Source organism: Microchirus variegatus, assembly GCF_963457635.1.
Source record: "Microchirus variegatus genome assembly, chromosome: 18".
NCBI classification, from domain to species: Eukaryota; Metazoa; Chordata; class Actinopteri; order Pleuronectiformes; family Soleidae; genus Microchirus; species Microchirus variegatus.
Window position 1 is genome coordinate 12,592,876 of NC_139819.1, and position 25,432 is coordinate 12,618,307.

Consider the following 25,432-nt stretch of genomic DNA (forward strand, 5'->3'; position numbering starts at 1 on the left):
TTTCTGGTATTTTCTCATGAAGGGTGGAGAGAAAAAAAAAGAAAAAGGTTCTTTCAAAAAGTGTCGACGACAAATGTGAGTCTCCGTGGATTTCACTGGAAATCATCCAACCAACAAACAGGCTTAGCAAGTAAATCCTGCAGATAAGGTGCACAAATTGCTTAAAAGCAATATGAAAACAGTGGATGAGAAAAAAGATTAGGATTTAGCCTGAATAATTTAGTTTCACCCATGTTTAAAGGCGACACAGTTACATATGAATAATTCACAAAATTGATTTAATGTCTTTATTAACGTGCACATCTTTATTTTACAATAAATTGTGCTAATTCAACGTTTTTGAGGGAAGCATCAACCCTGATCAAACCCTTTCACATCTATCCAAATGTTATATTATTCACTTATTCAGCCGCTGCTTCTTTTATTTTGTCAAGTGCCAGTACATAATGCCACATGCCTTGTGACATCACGTCATGTCAAAAACTGTTCACAGCAGAAGTAATTTGTCCGTTTGCTTCGCTAACTGGGTTTGAAATATTTCAGCAGACTGTTTGCCTGACTGCTTTTCCCTGCAGCCCTCCTGTCTCTCCCTGGTTTTTTGGACGACGGGGCCTTCAGGAGTGGCTTCTGCTGCTTCCATTCAGACATCAACTCCCTTTGAACCTCTGAGGGAAGCTCAGAAAACACCTCAGGGTCCACGTTACCTGGGAGTTTGCAGTCAAAAGACTGGGGCAATGACTTTCTCCCTTCCTCTTTGATGGTCTCTTCTAAAGATATACTTGTGGCCAAAGGCATAGTCGCTCTGTAAGATGGAGGTGATTCATTCACGGTGTCCTTTGTAAATGGCTTTGGTGATGTGTTTTTTGTTTTTTGCGGGACACCAGGCTTTACATCTGGTGCAGACAAGCAGGTAGAAGTGCTGGGAAGAGAGTGAAGGTAGGCTGGAGAAAGCAGTTCCTTCTGGATATCCTCAGGCAGATGTGTGAAAACATCTGGGTCAAAATTTGGTGGCAATCGCTGTGTCACACTGCGGCTTGTGTTATCGGGATCTGATGTTGTTGTGCTGCACTCCGTCTGAAGCGCGGGCTCTGCAACAACAACAGAGCTTTGTGTACATCTGAAGCCATGTAATGTTTCCGAGCTGCGAGGGCTTTCTCTGGTTACTGCCTTTAGTGGCGTGAGTTGTGTTATCGCGCTTTGCAGCCTGAACTGATGATCCATGCAGTGACTATCCCCACTCTGAGAGGAATCATTCTATTGAAAAATGAAAAGAGAGTGCACACACATATTTTCAGAAATTGGCCTTATTTCCAGGAAGGGATCATTCTGCAGGCATCATTTAAGCACCATGCAAAACAAAAAGACAAATGAAAGCATGCTAAATTCACTTTTACCTTGCTTTAGTTTAGGCATTTATACTCACAATTTAATGAGGGGACATATTATTGTGATTAGCAACTGTATCACGCTGCACTTTTGCTGATTTATCATGTTACACCAGGCAGGCAGTGGCTGATCAGCAGCAGCTGTGCTGTCTGGAGCGGGGAGGTGGGAGTGAAGAGGCCGTCCTCACGGTGGGTGAGACATTTTCACACGGTTCACCACAGAACATGGTGTGATACTGAAACGACGAAGTCGGTGTCCATTCACCAACACGCACGCGCATATTTATTTTGCATTAGCATGCTACTACTTTGCGGCTAACTTGGCGAACCTGTTTCCAAAGGTCAGCTAGCGAGGCTACAATTAGCATTTGTGTAGGGCTAACATAATACAAACACTGCGCAACCTCGCAAATGTTTTCATTTTCGATTAGCATTAGCGTAGCTAGCTGTTGTGACTGTCAGCCATGTCAGTTCCTTATCATGCATTACCATAACTGAAAAATCTTCTTCAGCTCCCACTATAGGAATACATACTTCCTATGGGCACTGCACTCGCACAGTACAATAACTAAGACAATACATGAATGTAAGTGAGATATTAAAATAAATGTAAGTTGCAGCCCTTGAAGAAACAAACTTCACTGCCTCTTCATAAAACTGCAGATACCCTGATGAAAATGTGTGAATAAATAAAACAAAAAGGATTACTTCACCTGGACTTGTGTTGAGCAGGTTTGTGTTTTCCTGGGAGACGTGCCCTGTCTGAAGAAAGACATGATGGAGCCCTTCGTGCTGATGTCAGCTCCCCCGCTGCGCAAGTTACTGAAGCAGACGTTAATGAGCGTGAGGTGGAAGGAAGCGTTGCTGTCCACCATCTTGTGAAAGAGCTTCATGGCCAGTGGGACCAGCAGAACCACAGCATCATCACTGCTGTCTACATAAAAAAAAAAACACTTAAACCAAAAGACACATTCACTCCCCTTGCCGGGTTAGGGTTAATAGGATGATAACAAACCAACAAATAGGATGTACAAAGACATTTAGGAACCAAAATCTTGTCTCTTGATTAAATTCTATGTTTTGGGGGCTGAATTTGAATGTTTGAAGATATGAAGTAAGACATAACAGAGGCTTCACTAAATATGCAAATTCTGAATAGATATCATGACTGGGATTAGAATCTTTAGAGACTCATGCTGCCTTCATGCGCTATTGGAAAGATGGTACTTCCCATTTATGTAATCCTTACCTGCTCCTTGGGTAAAACTAATTTGATTTGTTAATTCACCTGTTACACCAGGATGAGGATGCAGCAAATGGCGAGTAGCCTAAGGTAATCTCCACTCGGGAACTCAAAATTATCTCCCAATTTCCCACTCGACATCATGTGCATTTTTCACGTCGGGAACTCATATTTACCATAATTCCGATAGCATGTGAAGGCAGCATTATTTTTATTTTTCCTGTTTATGACCAGGTTAAAGAGCAAAATCATTATGACCTTCAACCTTAGAAATGTAAGTACTCATTCATGATGGGTTTTATTTGTGAAATGAAGATGGGAGTAACTAACCATGTGTTTTTGGATTATAAAGCAGTTATTGTGGTTTAGCTATACTATTAAAACTCTCCTCAATTCAACCAAGTTGTCTTTAAAGTGTCTTTCCTAGTTCACAAGCTTACCAGAGGTGATTTTCTGTCCTATGTGTTTGGGAATTGGACACTGCCGGCTCTCACGACTGAACCACTTGTTGGTCGCAGAGTATCGACGAATGGTGAGCCGGAAGGTTTGAGGTTGCCTGCCATCTTTGTTCATCCTAATTTTCACACAGGCCATAACGGTTAGATTCTGTGGCTCAGCAATAAAATGATGTAAACTGAAATGAATACAAAATAAATTAATGAAATTTAATGAGGTGGAAAAACTGTCCGGCCTGACCTTTCCACTAGACTGCTCAAGAGTTGTTGAACTTTTTCCAAAACCTCTTTAGTTGATGACATTTTTTTGAAAGAGTCTTCATCACTGAGGGACTGAAACAAAAATGTTCACATAAAAGCAACAATTCAGACACTGTTAATGTCCTGGAGGTCTCAGCCTACCTGAGGGGCCCCAGTAGGTGTGACAGGGGAGTCATCAACGCCAATGACCAGATTCTTCAAACGCTCAGCACTTGAACCTCCAAACTCCTTCACCAAGTCATTCAATGGGAACAGCTGTAGGTCCTTGATGCTGGCCAGTCCCAGGGCTTGAAGTCTTTTGGCTGTTTGGTGGCCCACTCCTAGGATGTAATGACGGTATCACAAACTGAGCAGCAGGGATACTTAACATAAAGTGACATGGGTTAAAATTACAACAACAAGCTTTTAACTGCAGATATTATGGACGGTTTATGAGACAATGAGGGGCCCCAAGGACAGGCTTGTAAAAAGGAGACAAAGAAAAATCCAACTTCAACTGACTTTGATAATTTGTTAATCTTTGTAGTAGTTGTGTGTCTTTCTGTTTACTTTACAGTCATTTTTGTGTATATTTGTGTCTATCTTCTTGCTCTTTGAAGTCCACCTGGGTCTCTGTGTTGTTACTTTGGGTAATTTTTCTCTTGGCCTCCCAGATATTTTGGGCCCCTAGAGTAAAAAAGTAGGCTTTACTGTATATCATCCATCCATTATCTACCACTTTATCCTCCACTGGAGGGTTGCGGGGGGTGCTGTGCCTATCTCAGCTGACATAGGGCAATAGGCGGGTTACACCCCTGTACTGTTTGCCCTGGACCAATTTACCTAATCCCCATATTGCATGTTTTTGGACTGTGGGAAGAAGTCGGAGTACCCGGGGAAAACCCACGCACACACATGGAGAACATGCAAATTCCTTGCAGAAAGGCAACAATACATATACCTGGTACTTTGCGGAGACTGCTCAGGCAGCCCATAATGTTGCTGACATTCTCCAGTAGCAGGGTGGTTTGCTGATTGGGTTTGAAGGTTCCAGACACCAGTTTGGCCAGGAGCTTGTTTGTGGCAATGCCAGCACAGCCAGTCAGACCCAGTTTGCTGTGGATGGTCTCTCTCAGCTCTGCCGCAATGTGGGAACCTATAGCAAGCCTTGGGGAGTCACTGGCTTTAAAATCTGCACCTGAGCAAGAACAGAAAAACAGCCATTAATGTGATCTGTGCGTGTGAAAACCATAGCATTCTTAAACGCAGTGAACTGTTCATGTAGTAGGAAACTGAAAGTGCAATGCAAATACTTTTCAGGTTCTTTGTAAGTTTCATAACTAATTTCCTGGTTTCCATGAGCCAGATGTGCAAAGATGTTCAGCGACAGTTCAGTTGACTTACTGGAATGATTGTAGACATGGCCTCTAAAACATAAGCTGCTTAAGGTCGGTGTCTCTTCTAGCCTTTTCTTTACCACCTCTGTGATATCCACAAAGTTTTCATCAAACCCAAGCCTTTCTACCAGCGGACAGTAGGACATCAACAGCTCTGGATGGAGTACAAAAGGGGTAAATTAACAAATTAAACCTAAAAGCAGCAAAAGTAAATATTTACCTCACTTCTAAAAACATCCTTTCATACCCACCAGGCAACATCAAGTGTATTTTGCATTAATCTGTCAGTTATAATGTATTTATGAGTAGATCAGTGGCAAAATAAAAGGTGGAAGCACACACATAATGTTTAAATAGTCAAAATTTAGATGGTGTTAGTTTTGTATTGCATTCTGGCTGTTGGAAGTTACTGTAAATCTGTATGGTGATCCCAATTTTATAGGTATTATGTGTAGCACTCAGGACAATTCTCAACAGATGAGTTATCGAAAAACTCTGCTAAATGAGTGTGTCTTGAAGAGAATCTAATTTAGAAAAAAACAAAACAGTTCTACTCTACAAAGTTATCCAGGTTGCAATAGACCAAAATTGAGTCCAGCTTTATTTGTAGATGTGATGCCGCAGGCTTGCCCACCTGTCACTTTATAGGACATTTCTCTGTAGTGTGTCAGGTCTTCCCCATTAACAAGCACCAGCTCAGGACACTTCTCCTTTGCATCAGTCACAGACATCAGTTTGGTGAGACCCTGCTCTCTTGCCACATAGTTACAAGTGACTATGATGTATTTCTGCTGAATACCTGGTGATATAAGACACATTATTGCACCTTAAAGTACTCTGGGTTAAAACAGAAACACACCTGAGTGCCAGCTTTAATTAATTTACCTAAAGGGACCTCTCTCAGTGCTGGATTTCTGATCATTTCCACCTGTGCGTAGAAGCAGTCCAGGTCAAAATGCAGAATGACTCTGTGTGCAGAGGTTGGACCAGACGTCTTACCAAGGACTGGGCCTGAAACAGCTGTCACATTTCAGATAAATTATATTTGGCGTCAGTCACCACATAAGGAAAAAAATTAGGGATGCACAATATTGGACTTTTTACAAATGATATCCAATATGCAGATATATCGGGCTTGCTTTAATCAACGTGCTTCCATTTGCCCAGCTGCAGAGGTAATTTAGTCTATTCTATATCGTGCCAATAATATTGTGCATCCTCAGAAAAAACAACAACACCAAACTACTTGAGAATTAAAAAATGCAAGATTCTAGTGATTTGAAGGACTCAGCATTGTTGTGAAGTGTGTGTATACAAGTGTAATGCACACATTTCTAATGTACAATGCATGTATAAGAGGTTGACATTTAAACTATACTTTCCTGATATGAAAATCTGGATAATAGCTGATTAGCAATATAGCATTACAGTAGCCACAGAGGTAGTGTAAACAGTATACAAACAAAGCCATGTGTTTTTTCTCTTCCTGGTTGTTTACTTTACCAGCAGCAGCAGAGCTAAGTGGAGCTGAGTCCACGAAACTGCTCCTCCACTCGGTTTCATCCTCCTCTATATCATCCACGATATTAGCCATGTCATTAAAACACACATTTGCTATGGACGTGTAGCACTACTGTCGTTGTGTTAGCGAAGAGAAACTGCACTATAAAAACATAAGCAGCAGCTCCTACCTCACTATTGTACACTAGCGACATCAGTCGGTTTGGAGGAAATGGTGCAAGGAAGACAGAAATCAAAAGAAAAGAACTTGCCTGAGAATCAAACAGTTTTTATTTTTTCACCAGTATCATTGTCTCCAAATATAATGGTACACACGAACAAGGAACTGTTGAAAGATAATTCAGCACACTTATTTTCAATCAACCAAGGTGTTAAAAGGGCTAAATAAACAATTATTGATGGACAAAAAGTAAAACAAATAAAAACATTTTTGTAATAGTTTTAGAGCTAAGAGATACAGCTTGTTATTTTTAATAAACCACTGTTATCGTTTTTTCTTTTGTTTTTTTTTACACAGATGTCCCTATATAAGTGACGCTGGTGTGTCCACGTGCCCTTTCACCACCTGTTGCTGATTAATGCTAATTAACCGAGCTACACGCGCTGCTAAGTGGCGTCTTTGCCGATGTTTGCCGATGTTTCCCTCGTCCGGTCTCTTTGCTGGTTTAATATGTCCTGTCTCTAAACATGGGGTTTGTGAGCGACCTCATTGTCCGTACAAACATGCTTTAACGGTGCGGGACGATGTACCTGGTTCCTCCGCAGTGGTCGACTCAGCAGGTCAGTGTTCAAAGGTATGCTGGCTGCTGCATGCTACATCAGCTACAGGTTCGTCTGATTAGCTTGTTAAACGTTTAAATGTAAAAACGAATGTGTTATAAAACGTCATTTAAGTTTTGTATTATATTATGAACTTGTTTTTTTTTGTTGGCCATATGTTGAATCTGAATTATAAAGGTTTGAAGTACTGCTGGACAGTTTGTTAGATTTAAAACAAGAGCACACATCAGTCTATTAGCAGACAAAAGCTATTTTAAAAGCCCATGGTTCTCAGTTTTTATATGTGGGGGCCAGAGGTGGGTATAGTAGCCAAAAAATACTCAAGTAAAAGTACTCCATATAATTACTTGAGTTAGAGTAAACATGTATGTAGTGAGAAGACTACTCAAGTACTCGAGCGCCACGTACTGAAATATTTCAGAGTAACATGACGATTATGATTGTGTTGTAGACGTTGGTGGCAGATTTTGAGGCCTTCAGGATAGGGGTAGACGGCTGTGTCTTTGAAACAATGATTAATGTACGCATGGCCAGGATATGCATTCCAAAAATTAAATATTACAACTAAAAGTAGCCTCCTGACTAAAATGGACAATGTAACGATGAAAATGCATTTACTGCAACTGCACTGCAAACTGTTATTTCAAAAAGAGAGAAATATGACTACACTAAGGACAAGGAAACTGTCATTTCAAAAAGAAAAGAAACGATAGATGATGTAAATATGACTAAACTAGTGTAAGGACAAGGAAATGATAACAGAATAAGCCACCTTCCTTCCTATGTTATTTAATTTCAAATGCTAAGAGGTTATGTCCAGTTTTTGTATGTATTGTTCCGTGTAATAGTGTAGCTCACAAAATAGTATATGTGCTCCAGTTTCTGTGACTAGAAGTTGCACAGAGAGAGTATCCACTAAAGTGAGCACTGCTCAGTAGTAAGAAGGCAAGCACATGTTTGAGAACAGTTTCCTCCCAGTTCCCTAGTGATATAGAATTGTGTATTATATATATTTTTTCAAAGTGAGAAATGCACTGTGTGGCAGGAGTGCGTGACAAAAGACTGAGAAACGTGACCGTCATGCTCAATGCGAAAGTCCACTTGGAGCCGAAATCTGCGGCCAACAAGCTGATGCCACAGAGTCATGCGACTCAACTGGCTTCATTTGATTGGCAAGGTTGTCGGCCATAGCCAACGTTATGTTTTTATTGGTTAATATAGTATCTCACTCTAACTTGCCTTCATATCACTACACATGAGATGTTTTACTGTTTTCAATTTTAACAGGAGTCCGAAATAACTACTCATCTGTCTGTGCAGCACCAGTGAGAGAGGGGACTATAGATTGCGCCCATGAGCTGGAACGGATCAACAAAGAGATTGAGACTGTCAGGCACGAGGTGGAGCTGGGGGAAAGACGACTGTCATGCTATCAGACAATACATCCGGACCGAAGACCTACTGTGTCTAGTGTTTCTGTTTCCAAGTCTGAAAGTGCCTGTAAAAATGCAGACAAAGGCTCTTCACGCACAGACTTTTATGAGACAAACTTCCAATTAAGGAAGTATGTTGTTGACAACTCAAAACCCAGGACTGACTTGGAGTATGACCCACTATCCAACTTTTCTGCTGGTTTGCAGTCATGCAGCCCCTCTATTAAGGAGCAGAAGCCTAAAGTTGCACAAGAAACAAGGCTAGTTGTTCAGGCTAATGCCCCATCTCCTGAGCCTCTTGATGACTCGAATGAAGACGGTGTCCTGATTATTGACATTCCTCCCTCACCTGATGACAAAAACCTAATTGGAACTCAGAAACCTGTTTGTGTTGCTGGCAACTCCAGCGGTACAGTAGAACAAACAAATGAGTTCAAAACGGCATCAGTTTCACTAGATTCTTCACCGTTATGCTTCGCAAAAGCTATGGCATGCCAGATCGCACCATGTGCATCAATGCTGGGAGCTGTTAAAGTGAATAATCATTGTGATGCTGACAAAAGCCAATATCAGTCCACTGTAAATGAGAACAAAGGATGTGAAAATATACCTGCTAGTGGTAATGTAATTGATTTAACTGAACGTTTGGAGGATCTGGAAAGTGAGTGTGAGAAAATTGCAAATCTACCTGTCCATTCAGACCAACAAGGTCAGAGTGGGAATAATCCGAAGGTGGAAGGAGAAAATGGCACATTTCAGGGTGAACTGCCTGAATGTGAGCTATCCATTAGGGCTGCAAATCTGAAAACACTACAGCCACATAATCTTTCCTCAAAGAATTCATTTTTTGATAAAACTTTAGCTTCAAACCTAGATTCACCATGCAGGCAACACACCATGCCAACCCAGACAATGGAGATGCCAGCTCAGAACAGTGCTCATAACCACTGCTCTTCTGAGAATAGTGTGTCGTCACTGGTTTCAGAAAAAACTGGCCAGAAAATGTCGAGCAAAATGCCAGGACCGATCCAGGGTAGAGCACTCGTAAGTGCTCACAAGACCTCTTCTGTAGTATACAAGGAGCAAAAAGTACCAGCTTTAGTTGGCAACCATTGTCAAACATCGGTCAACTCACATTTAGCAAACGGATTCAATTCATCTGAACCCACTGAGCAGCTTTTAGTCAAATCGGGCGAAGATGTTATTATCATCTCCAGCTCTGAGGAGGAAGAGCTCAACTATTCTGACATGGACTTGTCTGACAGCGACCCAATGGAAGAATGCTACAGGATCTTCATGGAGGCAAATAATGAAGATGCGAAGGGACACGAGGAGCAAACCAGTTTGTCAGTAAGTATACTGAAGGTACTTGAGATTGAAGATGAATATTTCTTCAACACTTAGATAATTATTCCTGCTTTGTTTTTTAGGTTGGAACTATGGATGTAGAGAAGCAGGAGTTGACCGTCACTCCCCAAGTCTTATCAGGAAAGAAGAGAGTGGCTCATGAAGCCAAACATACAGAGGTAAATCAACACTTGAATGTGACCAGTGGCAAACCAACTAGGTCAGGGTTTCTCACTCCTGGTCCTGGGGAGCAACTGTCCTGCATGTTTTAGTTGTTTCCCTGCTCCAACACGCCTGATTCAAATAAATGGGTAATTATCAGGCTTCAGCAGAGCTTACTGACGAGCTGACCATTTGAATCAGGTGTGTTTGAGCAGGGAAACTTCTAAAAACATGCAGGACAGTGGCTCCCCAGGACTAGGAATGAGAAACCCTGTACTCAGTCCACAGTTTGCATCACCCCAAAATATGTAATGTAAATCTCATGGCTTTTTATCACTAGTGATTCCTTTAAATTATTATTTTTATTTAAACTTGTATTTAATGACCCATGGCCCAGTTATAGCAACTTCACAGCCCATTATGGTTGTATGCATGGTTAGAAATTAAACTGTTTTTGATTTTTTTACCAAGAAATTTGTAAATATAAATACAATGTAAACTTGCTATCACTAAGAGATGCATAAAGATCGTAGTTTTGTCAACATAGGAGTACAATGAAATGACAACACTCTTAAAGATCATGAATAAATTAACCATGGTATCTTAAATGTCCTGTTCCACTCAGCAGCCAATGGCAAAGATCAGACCTCAGCCTCAGGTATTGGTCCCCCTACGTGGGCCAGTAGCTTCAGGATTTGGCTCCCAGACCTCAGTTACTTCAAAGATCCAGCAGGTACAGCAGAGAGCCTCCATGGTGACTGCTTCAATAAAGGGTGGTCAGGCTTTTGTCTCCATGACCTCTCAGAAGAAGCAAGAGACCCAGACAACCGCTTGTCCTTCCACTCATGCACATGTAAACGCACAACCTGCCCATGTAAACGCACAACTTGCTCCTGTGCAAAATGGTAAGCATCTGACTTGTGGACTAGATTTATTTTAATCTTTTTCAATTTCTTCAAATTTATCAAATTGTTACCAAAAGAAACTTCCATTGATCAAGCACGTCATTGTCTTAAATACATTACTTCAAGTCTTACTAAAATATTAGTATTTTCCACCATCACATCTTATGTATGACATGTATCGGTGAAATATTTTTGACCTGCCAATTTAACCTGTATTTGTAAAGCAGAGTGTACTATTTATTTTGTGGTGTATTGTATTGTACTGGCTTCATCTGTTTTGTTTTTCCTTCATTGTAAAGCTTACACAAACTACCTATCTTTGGGAACTGCTGTGATTGAAGTCGGCAATAACTTGCACTTCATCCTCCCAGAGGGCACCTTCCCTTTGCCTGTAACTTCAAGTTCCAGCCCTGTTACGTCCGTGTTGACTCCGATCAGAAGCGTGCCGAGGAGCAATCATCTTAGTGTGAAACAACTTTGTCATAAAGCGGCAATAACCCCTGTGCAAAGATACCACACAACAGCACCCATGCTCATTCCTGCTCAAACTCGGAGACCTTCGCTGGCCTCTGCTTCAGCACTTTCAAATCCAGCTGCCTCCACTCCTACTCATCCTCCTGCCCATAATGTTGCTGCCAAGGTAGGAAATGTATGTAAATAATAGATGTTATGGACTCAACTGTAAGTAAATATAAAGCTTGAGTCCATAATTTGTTTATGAAACGGTGATTTGTTTATTGAAATCCTCTTCGTGCCCAGATAGCTACTGGAGTAGCAGTCCATACTGCATTTTATGCCACTTATATCTTGCTTGAAGCAGAGTAATGGAGAGGAAATGCTGGGCAGACAGGTTTATTGGTACGAACTACATCATGTTTGAATCATAAGTAAGAAAACGCTAAACATTATCATAATAAACCACACTGGTAGGTTCGCCAATCAATCTGTTCCATTTGTGTCCATTACTGTGAGGATTAGTCATTTTTAATTTATTTTAATTTTTTTTCCCCTCCCAGACAATTTTGTCAGCTTTCTGTATGTGAATAGGATTTCAATTATCATAAAATGTATTAAACACTTTACAGACTAGAGCTTTAAATCTGCCAAGTCAGATATGTTTAATTTCTGTAAATATAAATGTGTTTTCCCCCCCCCCAGCCTGTGCCAACTAAACGTAAACTGAAGCAAGAGGCCGCCAAAGACAAGGTTCCCCATGATCTCCGACAGCGATATGTCAACATATTTACAGAGGAGTTCCTCAAAACAACAGCCGATGTCAATGATGCCTTTGATAAAGTGAGCATTTGCCACCAATGTCACACTCGCCAACAAAGAACTTTGTGCAAATGTTTTCTTGTCCGTTTTATAGGCTGTTGCTGAAGAGCGAACAGTGTACAATCGCAGTGCCAACAAACTGAAATATTTGAGTGTGGCTGTTAATTCACTAAAGAGACTGAAGAATCCGAGCACTGCTTCAGCTCAAGGTGAGAACGTCTGCAAAAGAACACTGTTCTTTCTGAAATGTAGTAGTACGTGATATAAATGTAGTACATGATATCATTGTCTCTGCAGCTAGAAATGAGGTAAACGGTCATGGATCGAAAGGCAACATACCACTTAACCGGGAGATGTTGAGCGGAAATGGTGAGTCTGTTTTCTTTGAATGCATTTGTGATGTCGAACTTTGGCAGCCTCTCACTGTGTTTTATTCTCATCAGATGATATGGTGTTGTATGAGGGTTTGAAGGATTATCTTTTGACTGAGGAAAAGCTGATTGAGAACAACTTTCCTGTCCAGCACCCAGAGAAACCTGGCTGTGCTGCTCTGTTTGCTGATTTGAAAAAAGGCATCACCGACCGTAAGTGGAAAACCTCAAACTAATTCATGTTCATATATCATCACTAGAGGGCGCCCTTTAACCTTACCTGTACTTCAAGTAAATTTTGCAGCTCCCATCATTTTTCTCTGGTGCTGAGCTTTTTTGTTTGTTGGTAAAAGCTCTAAAGAGGATCTGCTGTCGTTGTGGGGCCACGTACTCTGTGAGCCAATCAGGCAAACATGTTCGCAAGGAGGAGTGTACCTATCATTATGGGAAAGGAGTTAAGAATAAAGGTGAGTTTATCATCAGGAGGCTACAATTTATTGTTTTTTTGGTACCATTTGATTTGTCAATATTTTTCTTGATTGCTGTTTCAAAATTGTATATTTCCAGCATTCTGATGTTTAAAAGACCATCAAAGTCCCAAGTTTGCAAATTAATAATTTTTTTAAATCATTCTTGCTCATAAATTATGCATTTATCACACTTGCTAATTAAATCATTTGACTTATTGTTACTGATGTTCTAAGCTGTATAGAGCATTTTGGGATGTTGTGAAATGTTTGCAGTGCCAGGTGGAGTGGAGACTCGCTACAGTTGCTGTCAAGGAGTCATGGGAGCACCTGGATGTCAGGTGTTTCAGGTAGGAAATGATCCTTAAAATTTAAAAAGAAAAACAATCTAATGTAGAAGAGGTTTTTTTTTTTTCTTTCTTTTTAAATTGTAACAATTTGTCCTTAACAGTTGCATGTCCATGACTCCCTCAGCCTAGAAGGGTTTGTGTCCACCAGCCCCAGACATTCCTTGAATGAGAACTGTCCTGGAGTCTACTCCTTGGATTGTGAAATGGTGATGTCAACTTCTGAAGAGGGCTGTTTTTAAAATTGTCCTCTTTCACCATTCAAAACTAGTGATGTGCTAAAAGACATGACTTATTTTACTTTACTCTTAAACACAAATATTGTCAAATGTTTGTCTTCGTAGTGTTACACTGTTCATGGTGTGGAGCTGTCCAGAGTGACGGTGGTCAACTCTAGTCTACAAGTCGTCTACGACACCTTCGTCAGACCTGATAATGAGGTCATCGATTATAACGCAAGGTAAAGTTACAGGCTGGTCATATGTGATCCGTCTTCCATCTAAAATTATTTGTGTATGGCCCATTAAATAAAATTTTAGCAGAACGTAGGGTAACTCAAAGCAACTTGATTTTAAAGATGCAGCTTGTGACATTTTACCCATGTAGGTTTTCAGGCATCAGTGTGGAGGATGTGAAAGGTAACAAAACTTCAATCAAAGAAGTGCACGAGACCTTATTGAGCTTCATTAGTGCTGACACCATTCTGATCGGACATGGCCTGGAAATGGACCTCTGTGCCCTGAAGGTGATTAAGAAAGCTATTCTCAATGTCGGACTTTTTGCTGCTCGCTTGAACCAAATCTGTCGTATCATACAATATACACATCATATACAAGTTGTGGGTATTAAAAACCTGTGGTGTCAAAAATCAAAAGGTTTATAAAATTAACGTGAACTTCGTCTGTTGCCCTCTCCCATTGCTTTTTCCTGTTACAAGTCTTTGCTGAATGGTTATTTCAATGCAGTTGTGTTCTAAAACAATGCTTTTATCAACATTCACTGTCAAAACTGTTGATGGTGCTACAGGGACAAGGAAAGTGCATTTAAAATCTTTAGCATAAAGATTGCCAAAAGTAGAAGTATGCATTCACAATGACTGGTAAGTTTATGAATTATAATTATTGCTGCAAGAATATTTACATTAATTTAATATCGCTGTTAATATATATATATATATATGGATAGTTTAGTTTATCTTTAATGTAATTGTGTACAATGGGTGTAAACAATACAGTCCCTCTTAATGTTAAATGTAATTTTTCAATGCTTAAACTCTCCATGGAAGGTTTAGAAAAACAGTTTTTGCTTTCCAAAAGAGGGTTTAAGGAGACGGGAACATCAGACATCTCTTTTTGCTGTAGTTATTCCACGGCAATATGGTGGACACCTCAGTGGTCTTCCCCCATCGCCTGGGCCCCCCTCACAAGCTCACCCTCAACAACCTCACTGCTGAATACCTGCGCAAAATCATCCAAGAGAGCGGTGGGTCATCATGGATTACTTGCAGCCACCATACCAGTGTAATTTATTTTATTTGCATGCCTGCCATCCATCTGAATCAAAGTCTAGATCCAAATAAAACAAAAATTACAATCATATTTGAGTGTAAATAAACTGTATGTCTAGCTATTTAACTCATTCAATCACTGTATTTTATTTTGTATGCATTACAATAATGTATTCCTGTTTCTCTTAGTTTGTGGCCACGACACTGCAGAAGATGCTACCGCCTGCATGGAGCTTATGTTATTGAAGGCCAAAGATGGAAAACTGAAAAAATAATTGAAATAATACTCGCACTGTTCATACATAATGAGATGGAGTCTCTGAAGATAATCTGAATATGTCATATGGGAAGGCTATTTTTCTTTAAGTTTGATTATGTATAATTTAAGTTTGTGTTAAAAATGCAATATTCTGCATGTTCATGTGTTCATGTTGTATGCTGTAGTGTGAGCAGAAAACCTGCGGAGGCAGGTCATAATTGTCAAAGTAAAGGCACAGAATGAAATGTACCATTTGTCTTTCTTTCAAACCCACAACAGCCAATGAGCATCTAGATGTCCATGTCTTAATTAGCCTCAGGTGCAGTTACAAGTAGTATGCACCTGTGAGCAATTGCACTAATTACTGTCTATGTAAGGCAACAGATGATCCAACATACAGATGGTTTTGTTGTGTTGTTTAAGTTACTGTTATGGCTTGTTCGTTTCCAATAAAACAAAAATAAACAAAACGAACCTAAGCCCACTGAGGGGCTACGGCACTGTGTACGATTAGTTGACGCGTCCGTCTTCTTCCGGGTCCAAATGAATGAATCACTTGCATCATATGCTGTCACCCAAACATTTATTATTCGTTGCGCTCTTAACAAATGAGCGTTTTGCATGCAAATCAAAAAATGTTCATTGCTGTCACAACGCAACAAACAAATAACACCACCACGCTGACGCTCAAAAACTATTTACTTCTCCACTTGTCCGCAGCAAACCTGCCCAGTAAATACCTGCCATTGGCTTTATCACTTTCCCTACACCACAGCACGGAGCGCCACCTACCGTCGCATATTAAGGAATTACATTGTAAATAAACAAACAGATACACATATGGATATGGCTCTAACAGTTACTGTTGACTAAACAAGTGAAACAAAAGTCTTGCTCCTCTTCAGCTTCAAATGACCATCAAAATAAAAGAATTTCAACAAAGAGGCTGTCAAACTCTCTTATTAAGTTATGAATTAGCGGTCCCCTGACAAGTAAATCTAGGATATAGACCAACAGGACAACTATTTTAGTTTCAATCCACTACTCAGTTTTTCTTTTTCCTTTTCTGCCACAGCACTTCCACAAGCAGAAACTGCAGGCCTTGATGAAGAGGAGTGTGGTGAGAAGAACAATGGTGAGGAGGAAAGCCAGGACATCCAGGCTGTGATACTGGTACCAGGTGAGCTCATGGGCTTGGACTCTCAGATGTGCAGCACCCTTGTTTTTCATGGTGAACTCGATCCAGTATATTGCCTCATCACGAGGACTGATGGGTCTGTCATGGTGGATTCTGGACAGCCGCATGGCACTCTCCTTGTACCTGTTTATAAGGGTATGTTACAGGGCTGCCAACTTTTGAGAAAACCTTGGAGATAGACATCGTGGCATGCGGGACAAATGTATGGCTGGCCCAGTCCAGGTTACCACCACACACCCAATATATTTATTTAAAGTAATATTTTATGCATTCCAAGCATATTAATGTTTGTACAGTGTGCTTTACGTATTAATAATGCTTAATACTCATAATGCTTCCAGATTTGAACTACTACTTAACCACTGGACTATCACTGTTTTTGTGTAGTTGGCAGAAGAATATTTATGGATGTATTGGCTCAACCAGAGACAGTTCTCTGTCAGATATATTCGGAACCGTTTTTTAATGGTGATGTACTTCAACGTGAGAAATTAAAAAAGTTAGCAGCTATGATGTTAGCACCTTGAAACTCTGTAGTTTATACATGTATATGTGTACAAATGTTCATAAATGTTTTAAACCATTGTTAGATGAGTTCACACAATGCTGATTAAGATCAGCTTTACATGATTCTCTCTAAATCAAGGTGTTGGGTTCTCAATTCAATTGAATGTCATACATTTGACTAGTCTACTACTCTGTTATTCTAAGTTCACCATTTATTTATTTTAGAACATGCTTAAATCATAAAACCGCAAACACCTTAAAACATATTTGGTGCAGATGCGTTGGAGAACTTACGATTCATCATTGATGACAGTATTGATGGCATCTCTAAGGTCCTCTGTCTTCATGAAGTTTAAATTCACGGTGAGTGCAGCTCCCTTAGCCTTCATGTGGACCATGTTTGTTGGCTGGTCAGCAAACATGGGGATGCCCACCATGGGAACACCGTGGTAGATGGCCTCATAAATACCATTTGTGCCTCCATGAGTGATGAAAGCTCTGGTCTTGGGGTGACCTGATGGGACACGAAAGATCATGATGCAATTCGTCTTCTAACCCAGACCCAGCTGTTAAAGGACATGTCTCACTTTTGTATGTGTCTTGCTATATGTTCAGATTTACCTCCAACTTATTTGTCGAGTGCTTATTGACCCACTCACACATGCCAGTTACATCATTTTGTCAAGTTTGGCGTTCAGTCTCAGGACCAACATGCACAAAAAATACAGTGTTTACTATATTCATGGTTTCTAAGACTGATCAAATGCCATATTCTGGCATTTAGAACGCAATACTATACTAAAATACAAATACATTTTACACAAAATAATTGTTCAGTATTGAGTCGATAATTATAAGTTATTAGGAAATTCATAGCCTTAAAGCCTTTGGAAACAAAATCCACAAACCAAACGTCTTCTAACTATGTAATTTTTTTATTTCCTCCCAATTCAAAATATTTGTCTTTTTAACTGTTGAAATTTTGGTTTCAATTGGGCAGCGTTATTGCTGGGATTTATTACACAATAAATCCAAACCAATCATAAATCATCCACCTCAGTTGTGTAACCCCGCCCCCCCCCCAGTGGCAGTTAACAAATCTGTTCAAGGGCTTCTCAACCCTGGTCCCGGGGAGCCGCTTTCCTGCATGTTTTTAGATATTTCCCTGCTCAAACACACCTGATTCAAATGGTTAGCTCGTCAGTAAGCTCTGCTGTAGCCTGATAACGACCCATTTATTTGAATCAGGTATGCTAGAGCAGTGAAACGCCTAAAACATGCAGGAGTGGCTCCCTACTCTAACCTCAAGTAGATGTTACTGTATGTGCCCTTTGCGCACAGCTGCTTTTTATTGTTGGTTCCAAGTCCAAGGCGCAACTACCGTCCATTCAACCTGAACTTGTTATTACCTCATAACAAGTCCACATTCACACTGGAAATAAGCAGTGGGTGGAGGGCTAACCAGGACTTGCCTTTTTTTAATTAAAGTTTAACTCACCCAGCAGGTCATTCTGGGGAATCCAGTCATAAAGTCTAGTGTTGGCACCCAGAGTCTCTGGTTTTTCTCCTTTGTATCGCCACAGCACCTATAATGACACAGAAAAACACTCACACATTGCTAATTTTGTCATTATATACTCAAGCATATATCAGCATAAGTAATTATAATTAGGGAAATTGTAATTAAATATTTACTTGCAAAATGATTATGTTTGCTGCTCACCCTATGGTTTTATGCTTACCACAAAAAAAGCTATGGTAACATTTCTTATTTTTTGAAATTATCATCTCAAATGTGTCAGCCAGTGTTTTTGAAAACTGCCAGTATTTAATTACATCAGAAAGTCACCTCTGAGTTAATAGCATTCACCAATTGTATTGGAATATAAAACCTCAATAAAACATCCTCTTCTGACCTTTTGTGGGATCTGAGCAAGGGCCGAGGCAATCATGTTTCCTTTCTCTTTCGTGATGTTCTTGATCATAGATCCCAAAGTGAAGACCACAATGCCAGTGTCTCCTGAACTCTGCACAAATTCTTCCATGTACTGCAAGAATAGAAATGCATTTCAAACCTGGGGTGGATCCATGGAAGATTTATAGGCCTGCACTAATTGAGACAGCATTACCTCTGGCAAAGGTTCAGCAGGTTTGCAGTGGATTCCACCAACATATTTGAAGTTAGGGAGGATGGGATGAGGGAAATTAAAGTCCCAGTAGGTTCGCATCAACCAGATATCAGCTTTACCCATCAACTCACAGGCACTGGTGGGTGTCCCTGTCATGATGCAAAAATAATGAATGACTGCATCACCAATACTTAAGATGAGTTGACTAATTCTTAAAGCATACCAATGAAATCAATCAAGGACAGTATAATAAGATGCTTACCTTTGACTTCGGAGTAATATTTATCTAATTCTTTCCAAAAAACCTCATTGAGCACCATGTCATTAATTAAATAGAATAAAGTGTTCCACAGTCTCTCTGAGAAATCCATCTTGTCCGTTAGTTTGCTCATATCACCAGGGACAAAGGAAGGTGGAGCAGGTAACTGGCCACAGTGCCTCTCCCAGTTATTGACAAAGGAAAAGCGCAAAGTGAAAACCAAAGGGGTGCCCAAAATATCTGCTAATAACTCACTGCCGGGGAAAATGGGGTCTGCCAAAAGAAGGTCATATTTTTCTTCCTTCAGCTTCTTTATGAGGGGTTCTGATTTGATAATTCCATCCAAATATTTAAAGGAAAACTGCATGTCATGTCTCATCATATCCATGAGTTTGATGTACAACTGCAAGTAGTTCATTTGATCCATTTCATACATGGAAAAGTATAGGATCTCGTCAAGATATTTCTCCGTCTCTTCCATTGACACTGACACGTTGAAGGGTTCGTATTGTAAATGCGAAGACTTGCTGTCCATGAACAATGAGGCACTTGGTATGATGACAGTCACCTGGTGTCCTTTGTCGACCAGTGTGTCAAGCACAGGTTTAATGTTAATCCAGTGGCTGCCGTCCGTGTGCCACACTAAAATTTTACCTCCATTCACACTCCATGTCAGACAAAGAGCCAGCAGCACACAAATGGAAAGGTCCTGTTGCAGCTTCATGGTGACTGTGAGAGGAAATGTTGCTGCAGCCTGATCCTGTTAAAAATGTACATGGGGATGAACAATTATTAACTTCACAAAGCTGAACTCTAGTTCACAGTTCCCCTTTGTACAACATGCAATTGGATAACAAGCCCTATAAATACTGTGTGGTTAGAGGTAAAAGGTGGAGGTAAATCAGATTATTTGAAATGCCATAATCTTTTCCTTACCGCTACTAAAGAGGTTAACATGTTTATCTTTTTATTGTATCATGTACCAGAATGTTAAATGTAATACTTTCCCCTCCTTAAATCCTCCATAGAAGAAGGTTTTCAGTCTTTTTCAGTTTTTGTTTTCATATGAGGGTTGATGTCAGATGTCTCTTTTTGCTGTAGTTATTCCATGGCAATATGGTGGACACCTCAGTGATCTTCCCCAACCGCCTGGGCCCCGCTCACAAGCTCACCCTCAACAACCTCACTGCTGAATACCTGCGCAAGATCATCCAAGAGAGTGGTGGGTCACCATGGATTACTTGCAGCCACCATACCAGTGTAATTATTTGTTTTATTTGCATGTCAGCTGTCCTGAGATCTGAGATAAAGACAAAAGGGGCACAAAACTAGGATAAGGGATTAAGTCGGGCTATGTTGCTTATCCTGGCTTAATTTATCCATGATCCGCTTGTTCAAAAGCAGGATAGGGGAAAGCAGGGTATTTATTTATAAATTATTAATAATAATTGTATATTTATACACACAATATACATATAAAAACACATCAAAGACTAACATGATGTTGCGTTATTAAATAAGGATAAATCAAAGCAAGTGTATCAGCTCCTTTCAAAACTGAACTCTGTCTCAACAAGACCGAAAGCACACATTCAAATCATATTACAGAACATAAATGCACATTCAAAGATATGTATATAATACCACATGTCTGCACATTGAAATGAATGCAGGACAAATCCATACACAAATGAATAGACAAATGAATGGATGCCTCCCAGCAAGCTTGTATGCATACAGTATATAACAAAAACATCATAAGAGGCCAAATATTTATTCATATTGCATATTAATTGAAATAGATGGCAGGATTGTCCCGGTCCATGCGTGATGGCACTCTGGAAGCCCTCTCCTTCTTCAGGCAGGACATATTGTGAAGGACAGCACAGATAATATGTTGGGAGGCATCCTATAGGTAAAATAATGTATGCTTGTGCAGTTTTGATGTCCACATCAAGTACAATTGAAAAAAGAAGCAGGAAAAAAATTACCATTCTGCAGGATGTTCTTGTATTTAATTTGGACTTATACTGCCATGTCTGCTTTGGCCCAGTCATCTTTAATCTACACACACGCGCTCGCACATGCGCACACACACACACACACAAAGTGTATTTTACAATCTAAAGGAAGGGATATTTACACATTTTCAACTACGTTTTCGGAGATGTTAAATAACTTTTTGGATTGTAAATGTGATGGTTTCGTCGGAGGAATTAACGTGTATTTCTGCACTACATTCGCATTCAGGCGGTCGCTTTTGGTCGTTGGTTTATAATCGTAGCAGTGTTTAATTTTTTGGGATTTGGTCATTGACTTCCTCGTATGCCTCCATGAAGATTTCAGCCTCTGATGAGGAAAAGAACGCCACAGTTGTCATGGTGAATCTGAATCTGCGATCGACAGTGGTTTCACCTGGCTTGATGAATCTGTGTCTGCTCATCCTGGATTGGTCTTTGTGCAACCAACTAAGCCTTTCAATCCACTACTCAGTTTTTCTCTTTCCTTTTCTGCCACAGCACTTCCACAAGCAGAAACTACAGGCCTTGATGAAGAGGAGTGTGGTGAGCAGAACAATGGTGAGGAGGAAAGCCAGGACATCCAAGCTGTGATACTGGTACCAGGTGAGCTCATGGGCTTGGACTCTCAGATGTGCAGCACCCTTGTTTCTCATGGTGAACTCGATCCAGTATATTGCCTCATCACGAGGACTGATGGGTCTGTCATGGTGGATCCTGGACAGCCGCATGATACTCTCTTTGTATCTGTGAATGTGGTTTATAAGGGTTTGTTAGTACCCGAACCTTGAAACTCTGTTAGACTCCATTAGACAGGGTTCTTTAGACTGAATAATTTTTTTTCCAAGAATCTTGATTATTACTCAAGGTAACACCCTAAGTTATGTTTTCTTTTTTTTCTGACCACAAAAAATATGTTGTTTTCAGATGGAAAAACAAACAGAAGAAATTAAGTCTGCTTAGTTGTGTTAAATCTTTAGTTTGTAACTTTTATATATATACAAATTAAGATTTAAACCATTGTCAGATGAGTTCAAACAATGCTGATTAAGATCAGCTTCACATGATTCTCTCTGTATCGAGGTGTTGGGGTCTCAATTCAATTCAAGGTCATACATTTGACTCGAGACCCTAATTATCATGAATCCTTTATGGCACTCTGTTAGTCTAAGTTCACCATTCATTTATTTTAGAACATGCTTAAATTATAAAACCGCAGACACTTTAAAACATACTTGGTGCAGATGCGTTGGAGAACTTACGATTCATCATTGATGACAGTATTGATGGCATCTCTAAGGTCCTCTGTCTTCATGAAGTTTAAATTCACGGTGAGTGCAGCTCCCTTAGCCTTCATGTGGACCATGTTTGTTGGCTGGTCAGCAAACATGGGGATGCCCACCATGGGAACACCGTGGTAGATGGCCTCATAAATACCATTTGTGCCGCCATGAGTGATGAAAGCTCTGGTCTTGGGGTGACCTGATGGGACACGAAAGATCATGATGCAAATCTTTTTCGGGTCCCTGTTGACCCACTCTCTACATGCCAGTTTGATTTTTTTACTTCAGTGATTATTAGGAAGGTGGCGTAAAAACAACTTCGCCGATTATTTCTGATTCTCAGTGCCAGCTTTTTGCATGGTTGTTTATTTATATTTATCGTTATGTCATTCAAGGGCCTTTCTGTATGGAGTTTGCATGTTCTCCGTGTGTGTGTGTGTGGGTTTTCTCCGGGTTCTCCGGCTTTCTCCCACAGTCCAAAAACATGCAATCTGGTTATTAAGTAAATTGGTCATTCTAAATTAAGCATAGATGTGAATGTGAGAGTGTGAGAGTGACTGGCGAACTGTCCAGGGTATACCCCGCCTATTGCCCTATGTCAGCTGAGATTGGCACAGCAACCCCCCCCACGACCCTCCACAGGAGGATGAAGCGATAGATAATGAATGGATGGATTATGTCACTGAATTAGTCAGTAGTCACATATGGAGATATGACTCACATGGTGTTACATTAGCATGAGTAGTAGACAAATCAGTGCACAGTTGCTTTGTTATTGTTGGTCCAAGTCCAAGGCACAACTACCATCCAGTCAGCCTGAACTTCTTATTAAGTGTAATGTATTCTCACTGGAAACAATCAGTTAGTGAGGGGCTAACCACTACTTGCCTTTTTAATAATTTTAACTCACCCAGCAGGTCATTCTGAGGAATCCAGTCATATATTCTAGTGTTGGCACCCAGAGTCTCTGGTTTTTCTCCTTTGAATCTCCACAGAACCTATAATGACACACAGAGAATGCAAATTTTGTCATTAAAAATGTACTTCTTACTTTTTTAAAGTAATGATGAGGGAAATTGTAATTAAGTCTTTATTTATAAAATGTTATGTTTGCCACTGGTTTTATGCACACCACAATATCAAACCAAAGTGATTTGGTACCATTTCTTAAATAATTGTCTTCTTAAATATAACTGCCAGTATTTAATTACCGTACATCAGGAAGTCACCACAATGATGGCATTGATCAACTATCTTGTTGATGTAAAATCAAATGCAACATCCTCTTCTGACCTTTTGTGGGATCTGAGCAAGGGCCGAGGCAATCATGTTTCCTTTCTCTGTCGTGATGTTCTTGATCATAGATCCCAAAGTGAAGACCACAATGCCAGCGTCTCCTGAACTCTGCACAAATTCTTCCATGTACTGCAAGAATAGAAATGCATTTCAAACCTGGTGTGGATCCATGAAAGATTTATAGTCCTGCACTAATTGAGACAGCATTACCTCTGGCAAAGGTTCAGCAGGTTTGCAGTGGATTCCACCAACATATTTGAAGTTAGGTAGGATGGGATGAGGGAAATTAAAGTCCCAGTAGGTTCGCATCAACCAGATATCAGCTTTACCCATCAACTCACAGGCACTGGTGGGTGTCCCTGTCATGATGCAAAAATAATGAATGACTGCATCACCAATACCTAAGATGAGATGACTAATTTTCAAAGCATTCCAATGTATGACAGTATAATGAGATGCTTACCTTTGACTTCAGAGTAATGTTTATCTAATTCTTTCCAATTAACATCATATATAGCCAAGTCATTAATTAAATAGAATAAAGTGTTCCACAGTCTCTCTGAGAAATCCATCTTGTCCGTTAGTTTGCTCATATCACCAGGGACAAAAGAAGGTGGAGCGGGTAACTGGCCACAGTGCCTCTCCCAGTTATTGACCAAGGAAAAGCGCAAAGTGAAAACCAAAGGGGTGCCCAAAATATCTGCTAATAACTCACTGCCGAAGAAAATAGGGTCTGCCAAAAGAAGGTCATATTTTTCTTCCTTCAGCTTCTTCATGATGGGTTCTGATTTGATAATTCCATCCAAATATTTCAAGGAAAACTGCAGTTCACGCCTCATCAAATCCATGTATTTGATGTACATCTGCAAGTTGTTCATTTGATCTATTTCATACATGGAAAAGTATATGGATTCATCAATATATTTCTCCATCTCCTCCATTGACACTGACACGTTGAAGGGTTCGTATTGAAAATGCGAAGACTTGCTGTCCATGAACAATGACGCACTTGGTATGAGGACAGTCACCTGGTGTCCTTTGTCGACCAGTGTGTCAAGCACAGGTTTAATGTTAATCCAGTGGCTTGCCTCCGTGTGCCACACTAAAATTTTACCTCCATTCACACGCCATGTCAGACAAAGAGCCAGCAGCACAAAAATGGAAAGGTCCTGTTGCAGCTTCATGGTGACTGTGAGAGGAAATGTTGCTGCAGCCTGATCCTGTTAAAAATGTACGTGGGGATGAGCAATTATTAACTTCACAAAGCTGAACTCTAGTTCACAGTTCCCCTTTGTACAACATGCAATTGGATAACAAGCCCTATAAATACTGTGTGGTTAGAGGTAAAAGGTGGAGGTAAATCAGATTATTTAAAATGCCAAAATATTTTCCTTACTGCGACTAGAGAGGTTAACATGTTTATCTATTTATTGTATCATGTACCAGAATGTTAAATTTAATACTTTCCCCTCCTTAAATCCTCCATCGAAGAATGTTTTCAGTCGACAAACAGTTTTTGCTTTTCATATGAGGGTTGATGTCAGATGTCTCTTTTTGCTATAGTTATTCCACGGCAATATGGTGGACACCTCAGTGGTCTTCCCCAACCGCCTGGGCCTCGCTCACAAGCTCACCCTCAACAACCTCA

The 25,432-nt window shown here is 40.2% G+C and overlaps 3 protein-coding genes across 3 annotated transcripts; 1 reads left to right on the plus strand and 2 right to left on the minus strand.

The window, feature by feature from the left end:
- Window positions 1-349: 349 nt before the first annotated feature.
- poli (polymerase (DNA directed) iota) lies at window positions 350-6,337 on the minus strand. Its single transcript, XM_083904747.1, has 10 exons — window positions 6,224-6,337; window positions 5,606-5,740; window positions 5,355-5,519; window positions 4,728-4,874; window positions 4,285-4,521; window positions 3,486-3,664; window positions 3,325-3,416; window positions 3,069-3,202; window positions 2,099-2,319; window positions 350-1,254 (listed from the first exon to the last, which is right to left on the minus strand). The coding sequence occupies exons 1-10, from the start codon at window positions 6,312-6,314 to the stop codon at window positions 520-522; spliced, it is 2,136 nt and encodes a 711-aa protein (XP_083760873.1). The 5' UTR covers window positions 6,315-6,337; the 3' UTR covers window positions 350-519.
- Window positions 6,338-8,050: 1,713 nt separating this feature from the next.
- On the plus strand, window positions 8,051-15,110 carry LOC310940257 (uncharacterized protein; the record flags this gene model as incomplete). Its single annotated transcript, XM_083905188.1, has 17 exons — window positions 8,051-8,198; window positions 8,342-8,863; window positions 9,596-9,804; window positions 9,885-9,980; window positions 10,589-10,868; window positions 11,168-11,508; window positions 12,027-12,164; window positions 12,238-12,352; window positions 12,441-12,512; window positions 12,587-12,727; window positions 12,868-12,981; window positions 13,258-13,331; window positions 13,433-13,537; window positions 13,673-13,788; window positions 13,935-14,073; window positions 14,690-14,810; window positions 15,025-15,110. The coding sequence occupies 17 exons, from the start codon at window positions 8,051-8,053 to the stop codon at window positions 15,108-15,110; spliced, it is 2,817 nt and encodes a 938-aa protein (XP_083761314.1).
- A 1,025-nt stretch (window positions 15,111-16,135) lies between these two features.
- On the minus strand, window positions 16,136-24,932 carry LOC310940258 (UDP-glucuronosyltransferase 2B31-like; the record flags this gene model as incomplete). Its single annotated transcript, XM_083905189.1, has 13 exons — window positions 24,248-24,932; window positions 23,995-24,143; window positions 23,782-23,913; window positions 23,399-23,486; window positions 22,468-22,687; window positions 21,677-21,952; window positions 21,505-21,580; window positions 19,191-19,947; window positions 18,929-19,077; window positions 18,716-18,847; window positions 18,298-18,385; window positions 17,094-17,313; window positions 16,136-16,415 (listed from the first exon to the last, which is right to left on the minus strand). Exons 1-13 carry the CDS (start codon window positions 24,777-24,779, stop codon window positions 16,136-16,138), a joined length of 3,099 nt encoding a protein of 1,032 aa, XP_083761315.1. The 5' UTR covers window positions 24,780-24,932.
- Between the last annotated feature and the right edge of the window lie 500 nt (window positions 24,933-25,432).